General features: G+C 44.7%; 1 protein-coding gene across 1 annotated transcript in view; it reads right to left on the bottom strand.

The window, feature by feature from the left end:
- Positions 1–780: 780 nt before the first annotated feature.
- Positions 781–10117, bottom strand: part of LOC310927711 (cadherin-6-like) — a gene marked incomplete at both ends in the record, with an annotated part of 55778 nt that continues 46441 nt past the window's right edge. Inside the window, 3 exons of the mRNA XM_083890085.1 lie at positions 781–1328; positions 6073–6324; positions 7406–7523. Of these exons, the coding sequence (XP_083746211.1) occupies positions 781–1328; positions 6073–6324; positions 7406–7523 (918 nt within the window). The remainder of the gene's footprint in view (positions 1329–6072; positions 6325–7405; positions 7524–10117) is intronic.

Here is a 10117-nt window from a genome sequence, read left to right as displayed (position 1 = left end):
CCCTGGAATGATCATTTTGTACAAGACGGCGGAAGAACGACAAAAAAGCAATCATGTAAAAGTCGTTAGCCCCCTCCAGTGTCAGCCAGTGTGCAGGCGTCCACAGTTTAGCTCGAAGGGCAGCACAAAGGGCACTTAGTCAAAAAGGAAAAAAAAGAAAAGAAAGTGTCTTCCCCACACGCTTTGCTTCATATCTGCAGCCGTTAGTGTGGTCCAGTTCTGAACAACAACAAAAAATTACACTGGGGTTTTGTGGACTGACCTGGTTCCAACCACTCCATTCAGTCGGCCTTGAATGGCACATTAAAAGCCACGAGTGACATTCCAAAGACCGCTTATTCAGACATTAATGCCAAAACCTGAATGCATAACGTCCAATTCTCAATAGAAAATACAATTCAATTTTGATTTTCAAACTCCAATCAGGCCTGAAATGCGTCTCTGAAGAGGTCCACACTGGTGAAACTGAAGATCTTTGGATCCACCGTTGGGGCAGGTTGATTTACATTTCCATTCCCAAATATACATATATTTAGGACATTTTATCTCCAACTGAAAAAAAAACAACTCAATTTACATTGAAGGCAGGACAACGATCGAGTGGTGTTCTTGATTATCCCATGACATGGAACAGACACCTGCCAGCACACCTGCCAGTTTATGTGTTTATTTTTGAAAGTTCTCACGTTTTCTTAAAGCTCATCATCAGTGTTTACAGCAAGACGCAGCTGGTCCTTGGTCACAACCAAACCGAAGCTCGTCTTTTCTGCAGTATCTCTGTTAGCAGAAGTCACTGTCCTCGGCTCCGTACAGGTCGGCTAGTTTCCTGAACCTGGGCCCCCAGTCACTCAGGTAGTGATAGTCCTGCTCGGCCTCGGACGAAGCCGAGCCCAGCGAGCTCAGCGACTCCGCCACCGAGCCGGTGCCCTCGTACGCGTAGGTGGCCAGCGAGTCGTAAGGCGGCGCCGTCGGGTTGCAGTCGTTCTCCAGAACCCTCTGGTTGATGAATTCGCGCACGTCGCCGTTGTCCCGCGAGGCCAAGTTGACGGGCGGCATTATGAGGGCTGGGCCGGTGGGCACAGGCCGGCGTAGCGGCGGGTAGAGCAGAGTGTCGGTGGGGATGATATCGCGCCTCTGCTTGGCAGACTCCTCCAGGGCGGCGGCGGCGTCCGGGTGCCGCAGCGCTCCGATGTCGAAGGCCTGCGTGTCCTCCTCGCCGCCGCCCTCGTCGTTGTAGCTCACCACGTTGTCGCGGACGTCCTCCTTGGAGATGATGAGCGGCTCCTGCTTCCTCTGGCGTTTCAGCGCCGTGAACAGAACAACGATCACTGCAGGGGGACAACAGCAGAAGAACACAGGGTCATCCAAATGTTCAAGTAGCTAATTTCGGTGGCTTCGTTTTTATCGGGGATGACAAAGAGTAGTCAAGTTAACTGCCAAATTCTCAGATTATGATTAATTAAAGTGGACCTGTGGCTGGACCAGTGGCTGTTTTTTTAGTGTGTATCTGCGTCATTACCTTGTTTATGAAGCCCTGAAGGTTCTAAACAAACAGTTCAGCCACTGCTGAGAACGCTGTGTTTTATTGTAATCTCGGGCTCAGCGAGATCTCTGAAAAAACCCGGTCCGGTTACGTAAACAGCGGTTCTCCAGAGCAGCAGATCGTCCTGCTCCGGGCACTAGTCCGGGCACATCCGGTTGCGTACATTGAACCGCAGAAGAAGAATAACGTCCGTTGTTGAGGTGTTTCATGAGCGACAGTGTCTTCTGACTAGATGCACTGCTTCTGAGTAGCAGTGCATCCACCGTTCCAGAGGGGGGAGCTGTGCTTCTGAGAGCGGGTGTACTTCCGGGTACTGGCCAACCACAAGACTCTGTCTCCTGGGTGAGAGAGTTGAGTCTCAAATCTCTAAGCTGGGAAACACCGTCAGAAAAGAGGATTTCTATCGGCTCGTTTACAGCAACTAGAAGGTTTTTGACCATAAAAACAAAAGTAAATAAAGTAAATGTATGTAAGTAGACCTCCATAACTAACATATATGAGCAACAGGACCACTCTATGTGAGCTTTAAACTAGTTAGCTAACATCAATGCCACCCGTCCAATGTCAGACTGCCAAGTTTCTAACTAAAACATTGGTTTGGTGTAGGGATCTGACAAGATGAAGGCAAATGATCTGCCGCGGCAACCCCCGAATGAGAAGAGTCAAAAGAAGAACCTGTACAGGAAATGGCTGACTTACCAATATTAGGTCTTACAGACCTACCCGACAGGTTGTCTTTTTAAAAAGTTGATCCCCCAAATTTGGGAAACCTTGTCCTTTGAGCGTTGAATCATAAAATCAAGAGCAACCGGACTCAATTGTAGACTTTGTAGACTACGCATTACATTTTCCGACTATTTGACTTTGGGTTGTGAAGCTGTTATTACCGCTGAACGACGGCTAACAAGCTCAGGTTTTTGGCACCATAACATGGGTTACACTTAGCTTAGATCAATAGGTGAATATGTTCTGCTTGAGTGGAATATGCACATCTGTGATATACGTGAGCTCTGGCCTCGTCTTCCCTCCACTCGGCACACCAGGGAGCGTGGAGTGATGACACACCGAGTTCCCCCCATGAAGAACGAGAGTTTTAGAGCCTACAGGTGAATCCAGGGTTTGGAGATGAGGCCCCTTTTTTTTCAAACGCTACAAGAGCAGAGCTGACAGGTTCGAGTGCATTAAAAGGCTCCCTTGGAAAAATGCCACGGGAGCATTCCATTTTGTAATAAACCAGAACAATCTTTTCTCCAGCTGAACACAGGAAGCACAGCAACGATCAGGTAAAAGAGCAAGATCTGCCCATCACGATACAAACCAGACACATCAAAATAAAAAAAAAAACGAGGTGCAGATGAATTACATCCCCCAAAATAAAGAGCTGGAAACACCAGCAACAGGCAGCCTTTGATTTCAGAGAGGGTGCAGCCATCAATAATCATGCAGAACATTTGATTGGCTAAGCCCAGTCGGGGCTACTTTGAATGCAAATCGAGGAAAAAGCAAAAGAGCACGGTGGCAACAAGAAAGAGCCGAGGCGGAGTTAAGGTCGGGGGGGGGGGGGGAGTGAAATAACCCGAGATTAGGAGCAGCGTGAATCCCAGCGTGAAATGAAACGTCCGTCAAGCAACAGGAGAACATGAGCTGGGATGTGAATGAATGACACGCGATTCTTTCATTGGATAGAGAGAAAAGGTTAAAAAAAAAGGAGGACCAATCATCGTTAATAAAGGGAGGCAGTTACTGCACACGAAGGGCAGAAGAAGGAAAAGACGACGGACACTGACGTGAATTCAATGAACGCGTTATATCGACCGTCTTTTCCAGCACCACAGACTGTGATTCCCACGTAATACGCTGATATACTTGTGTTTCCCCTGCACAGCTACACGGCGTCAGACGGTCAACAACCGCTCCGTCTAACGTTCATTCCCACCTGAAGTGCTGTGGCTCGATACGAGCCGACACTGCAGGTCTCCCCTTCAGCAAACTGCACGTTATCACAGTTTCCTTTTAGTTTCACACCGTTAGATCATTTATTATATTGTTCCATGTCCTACTTGCATCGGATTTTGTTGATCTGCTCTGCAAACAAGACAAGACAAGACATCGATTGCTATTCTCCCTCGGAAACGTCTGGTGCGAGCGGCTCAACGCTGAAAGACCATGTCGGGAAGGGGAGTCGGGGTTTTTAGCCGGTTCGAGGGTTGCCAGGTTGAGGCTGGGATGGATTATCCTTGGCAACTAACTCTTCTGTTGCTGTTCTGTTCCGTCTGCTTAACACTCCACCTGCTTCACTCTTAGAAATAAAAGTGCTAAGTAGAACCATGTAAGAACCCTTTTTGGCTCCAGATAGACCCTTTTGGAGGGTTCCACCAAGAACCCTTTTAAAACCCTTTATTCAGGAAAAGGGTTTTTAAAGAGTTCTCTGGATGAAAATAGTTCTTACTGGAACCATTAGTGTTACCAAGAGAGGGTTTTTCAGAAGCAAATGGTTCCAGGTAGAACCTCAGCCCCGGTAGACCTTTTGGTACCCTTATTTCTAAGAGTGTAGTGGGCCGGAATTTCAAATCCCAGCAAGGGCCAAGGCACCCAATGCCCTATTGTACCCCAGGTGCACGCAAGAATGGGTTGAACAAATTCTAATTCCGAGGGTCTACGGACGGAGCCCACGAAGGTCTACTGTAATTTGTGCATTTAGAGTTCACCAAAGCAGTGAAGCAGAGTCTTCTATTACGGACTGGGTTGTGTTGATAGTGTGTTGCCGTACAGGAGCAGCCAGCACAATACAGCCATAACGCAGCGCACGCCGTGATATCGTGCGTATCAATGGCGCGGGCCTTGAACTGACAACTGTGCCGCGTTGACAAAGGTGTAACTGCTGAATCTGAGTCCATTGTGGCTTTTTAAAAAAAAAAAGCCTCAGAGATGTTACATTTTCAATGGCTCGCATGTAATAAAAAAGCTCCAACAAAGGCAGACTGGCCGAACTCCGGGAACACGACGGCTTTGTAATGCCACAGAGGAGTTTGTCCACTTTTGCCCAGATTTGGATGAAGTCTTCGGTTTATTACATGTTGGTGGTGATCTGAACATATTAAAGTTCCCAGGTGAGGGGAATTGTATTGACAGTGTGGTGGAAACTAGAGCGGTTTCTATGGTTATGATTATTATTATCATGACGTTTATTCAGGATGAGGCATTTGCATGACAAGTTTCAGAGTACGCGAGTGAAGAGGAGTTCATTTAAATATGTGTGTTTGTGTGTGTGTGTGTGTGTGTGTGAGCCTGTTTATGGCTGACTGCTCTCATATATGTTTGGACACTGCATTTCAGCGCTGCCTCTGTGTGTGTGTGTGTGTGTCCACTAAGTCTGCAATGACTACACCTTCAGAGGCATAAATATGTATTCATTTTTTTTTTTCCCAGCGGCCCACTGGACTGTGACCACTGCATGAATAAGAGGATAAGTGGGGATGTGGTGGCAGATGAGATGCGCTCATTTCCATACGAGGTTTGATTCTGATGAACAGCAGCCGACTGAAGCCCTGAACCGACATTGTTTTCCATTACAAGCAAATGAGAAAGTGCAGCGGCTGCTTGTGTTAACGACGCCGTACAAATGGAAGCTGCTAACATGGCCCGCGCAAGCGTGCTCAAACACACACTGCACACTTTGTGCGCCCGTTTCATTTTGTATTTGTCCTTTGAGCTTTTTCTCTGCTGTTTGACTTTTATGCAAAATATGTTTTTTTTAAATTTTTTCTGAATTTGCCTGTTTTTGGCTTCACTTTATATTCTTGTTGTTATTCGTGTATGTATGTATAAGGTTATGTTTGGTTTAGGTTTACATGAGCTAAGATGCAAGTTAGCTTACATAGCGTTGACTTGGGTTAGGTTTAGCTTAGGTTAGATGAGAGTTAGCTGAGCAAAGTTTACATTCATGTTAGGTTAGAACATAAAAGACCCTCAACATTGCACTTTCTTATAGCCTCTGTACGTTTTAACACAGTATTGGAAAAAAGCAGCCTAAATGCTCTGACGGCGTTGGAGCTAGAACTAAATGCAATAACAAGCAGGTTCTGAAGTGATTCATGCTCTTAACGGAAATGCGGTGCCTTATTTTAGCCATAAAATGAAGAAATATACCGCAGAGCATTCTCTGCTCCTGACCTGACCCTTTCTTTTCCACGTGTGTTGTAGAACATACAGTACGTAGCCTTCACCTAGCGCTCAGTTTGTCCATTGTGGACGACTGTAAAGACACGGCATATAAATATAAAAGGCTCGTTCTGTGGTCATAAAAAAAAACCAACAATTCACACAATCAAGTGACAGTTTCTCATAAAAGAATCTGTACAATTTTTACGCATGGGACCTTGAAGTATTAAATCAAAACAAGTAATTCCATAATAAACACTGAATCGTATTGTAGCTCATTCTCTTAGTGACTCAGTGACACACACACACACACACACACACACCCCCACACACACACACACACACACACACACACACACACTACTCACTCAGCAGTATGATGGCGCACAGGAGGATGGCGATGAGCGCGCCCGTGCTGAGGCCCGGCGAGCTGCTCAGCGCCTCGGGATTACACAGCTCCATGTTGCCCTCGCGGTCGCAGGTGCACACTCTCACAGTCAGGGTCCCCGTGCTGCTCTGCATGGGGTAGTCACCGTCCGTGATCACCACAGGAACCAGGTAGATGCTCTGGTGGAGGCGGCTGTAGCTGGCTCGACGCGTCAGGATGCTGGCAGTGTTATCTGAGACGTGGGGAGAAAAGTCGCGTTAGCCGATGACTTCAGCTCACCTGCGGCGCATCGACGACGCCTAACGCCGTCAGGAATTTTAAAAAAATAAAAAAATCACGTTGTTTTCCACGGTGGAAAGAGACGTCTGCGACAAGGCATTAGTCACTAATTAGAGTTTGAATTAGCGTTGAATTACATTTGTTTAAGTGAAATGAAAATAGCTAAAATGATTAATCACCTGCTTCAGTGCAATAAATGGTTTAAGACGCGCTGATGAACTCTTGATTCAGAATGGTTCTAATGTTTGTGCTACACTCTTAGAAATAAGGGTTACAAACGGGTTCTTCTACAAGGGCTGAGGTTCTACCTGGAACCATTTGCTTCTGAAAACCCCTTTCCCGAAGAAAGGGGTTTTCAAGGGTTCTTGGTAACACTAATGGTTCCAGTAAGAACCATCTTGATCCAGAGAACCCTTTGAAACCCTGAATAAAGGGTTTTAAAGGGTTCCAGGTGGAACCTTTATAAAAAGGTTGAGAGGGTAAATATAAGGCTCTAACTTCATTAACGACATCAGCGTTTATATAGAGTCTATAGGTATATAGGTTCCAGGTGGAACCTTTATAAAAAGGTTCTACTTGGAGCCAAGAAGGGTTCTCCCAATTAAACCCCATCAAGATTTACGAAGAAGAACTAAGTCCAGAACCGAATTCTGTAAATTTGCCAGTCAGACGAACACAGAACACGTCTGTGGAGCGAAAAGGTAAAAAAAAGAACATTTGTAGCAGCACTTGGCCGACGTAATTATCCCCAATTATGAGCTCCATACCCGCGAGCATATTCATTTATGAGATTTGTACTGATATGGCTTTTATTGATCTTTGCTGTTGTTCATTTAGTGAAACCGAGTTTCAGTTTTTAATAAACCTTGATGTGAGCGTGAGATGGCAGAGAGTGATATTTTCTGTCCTCCAATGACTTTATATCAACTCAGTGCCTCTCTCTTCATTCTGGAAAGCAGCTCATGAGTCGAGTATCTTGATTTTTAATGCGCTCGGCCTCAGATTTCTGCTGCGTCTGCTCGAGTGTTACTTACCGCCGTTGTCTCGGACGGTGAAGTTGCTGCGGTGCATCTTCTCAGGAGCCAGACTGAAGAAGAACTTGTGTCCCGACGACGGCTCGTCGGCGTCGACGGCGCTCACCGTCTGGATTCGCTGTTTGGAGACACACGGACGTGCATTAGCATCAAAATCCCAGCGGACGCCAGTGAATATAGAGGGTGGATGTCGAGTGGACGCAGGGTTGTTGTGAAAGCACACGCTGCTGTGATGTAAGCCTCGGATATTATCGGGTGATCGTTTGTCTTATTTGTCTGTGCAAAGTAAAAGATATGAATTTATCTGTCAACAACGCGCCTCTTTGAGATGATTTATTACATTTGTCGGCGGAAAGTTAACTGAGGCACAAACAAACAACCAAACAATGCAATGAATTAGAAATGATTTCTGTTGCTTTTAGTTTGCAGGGTGAGTCCAAGCAGGAAATAACACATTATTACACCTCCACCAGGGGGCAACCATGCCAGTGGCAAAAGTAACTGTTTAAATGGAAGTTGAATAGTCGTTTCAGCTCATGGAGATGAAAAAAGTACGGCTCAGTGGACAGTGTGATTGACAACTAGCGTCAAATCGAGATTCCCGAGGCTCGTTTTCCAACGCGAAGGCCACATCTATGTAAGGTCTACGATCAAATTCCTATTTTACTGCAGTACGTCCAGCAGCAGATTGCTAATCCCGAAATAAACGACATATAATATCAAAAAAAGATTACGTACACAGTGTCGTCGCTACTTTCTCTTTGACGTCCTTATTTATTTGCAATCCTGAGGCATTTGTAGTTCAAATGTGACCATCGCAGTCTTCGCCCAGACCACAAGATTACGACAAGATTACCACCTTTACAATAATATTGCCCGTCACAATAACCACTTGGACGTTTATATAAAGGTTTAGAAAGTACTACTTTCTTATTTATTTGCTATCTTTTAGCAGTTTTAGCTAAAACGTTATAGCTGCAATCTTTACCTTGACCACAAGATGTCACTAAAGCAGATGCGCTTGTCCTTTACGATAACATTGCTGATCACAATAACCACTTGGACATTTATATAAAGGTTTAGAAAGTACTACTTTCTTATTTATTTGCTATCTTTTAGCAGTTTTAGCTAAAACGTTATAGCTGCAATCTTTACCTTGACCACAAGATGTCACTAAATCAGCTGTGCTGGTCCTTTACGATAACATTGCTGATCACAATAACCACTTGGACGTTTATATTTAGGTTTAGAAAGTACGACTTTCTTATTTATTTGCTATCTTTTAGCAGTTTTAGCTAAAACGTTATAGCTGCAATCTTTAGCTGGACCACAAGATGTCACTAAAGCAGATGTGCTGGTCCTTTACGATAACATTGCCCGTCACAATAACCACTTGGACGTTTATATAAAGGTTTAGAAAGTACTACTTTCTTATTTATTTGCTATCTTTTAGCAGTTTTAGCTAAAACGATACAGTTGCAATCTTTACCTCGACCACAAGATCACAAGTCACTAAATCACGCGTTATTTTTATTTTGACATTCTCTGTGTCATTACAATACGTCAGTTTTCTTTTTCCCGTTACGACGTTCACAGTTGGAGAAGTTTGTTTCCGCGTTGCGACGTTTGCGACACCTTTCACGTCTACACAGGGCGAGAGCTTCACACTGCACAATTATTATGTTTTGTTGCTCTGTTTTGGCTGGATCTCCCTGATTGTTTAAACTGCTGTCACAGTGACTTTAAAGAAGGATATAATTACAGCACAGCAAGTTTCCCGTCATTTCTCAGCCGATGACATTTCCCTCTTCAAACGCTCTCGACTGCGGTCGTATTTCGTCGAACGGGGAAACACTCACAGAGAGATTAGTGGCTTTAACAAAGATCTGTGCCAATCACACGCACAGGAACACACACACGGAATAAATCCACGAGCACGAGGAAGCGGCGGAGGATATTTAGTGAACAAATACTGATGATTAACACTGATGGACAGATGAAAGGGCAGAGGAATTAAAGGATGAACTGGTGGCAGGATGACAAGGATGTGCGGAGATTAGCGGCGGCAAGCCACCGCGGCGAACTACGTCTAACTGATGCTGTTTATAGTGATTCTCTAACACTGGACCTTTAAGATTAAAAACAGGTATAAATCAGATGGAAATCGACGGTTATTTTCCATAATCTGTTGATTATTAATCGAGTCATCGTTTGGTCCATAAAATGTTGATCAGTGTTTGTCAAATCTGAAAATGATGATGTTTCTCAAATGTCTTGTTTTAGCACAAAAACTAAAATGATTCAGTTTTTTAATGAGAAACATATTAAAAAGAAAATATCCACATTTAAGACGCTCCTTCCCTTCTAAGTGTGTTTGGAGAACCTTCAGTTAGCATTAAAACTCAAAAAAAAGACGTTTTAGTTTGTCCATTTTGGGCTACTGTTAAAACAACATCAAACTAGCATGGGTGGCCCAAAATGGCTGCCAGGCAAATTAAAAATATGTTGACCCACAGTTCACACACTGGACTTTTGAGTTAAACAGAGAAGACAAAGTGACCGACAAACAGAAGGAAACACGGAGACTTTATACTCTGTAGGGGGCGGAGCTGAGCTAACGAGGAACAGGTGCTAACGGTTAGGAAATAGGTGTGGGTGTGGGCGTGGCATGAAGTGAAACAGGAAGTGACATAAAAAACCACCAGGAGAACT

This window comes from Microchirus variegatus (assembly GCF_963457635.1).
Source record: "Microchirus variegatus genome assembly, chromosome: 5".
Lineage (NCBI taxonomy): Eukaryota > Metazoa > Chordata > Actinopteri > Pleuronectiformes > Soleidae > Microchirus > Microchirus variegatus.
Note: the sequence above shows the minus strand (reverse complement) of the source record. Positions and strands in the feature narration are given on the sequence as shown.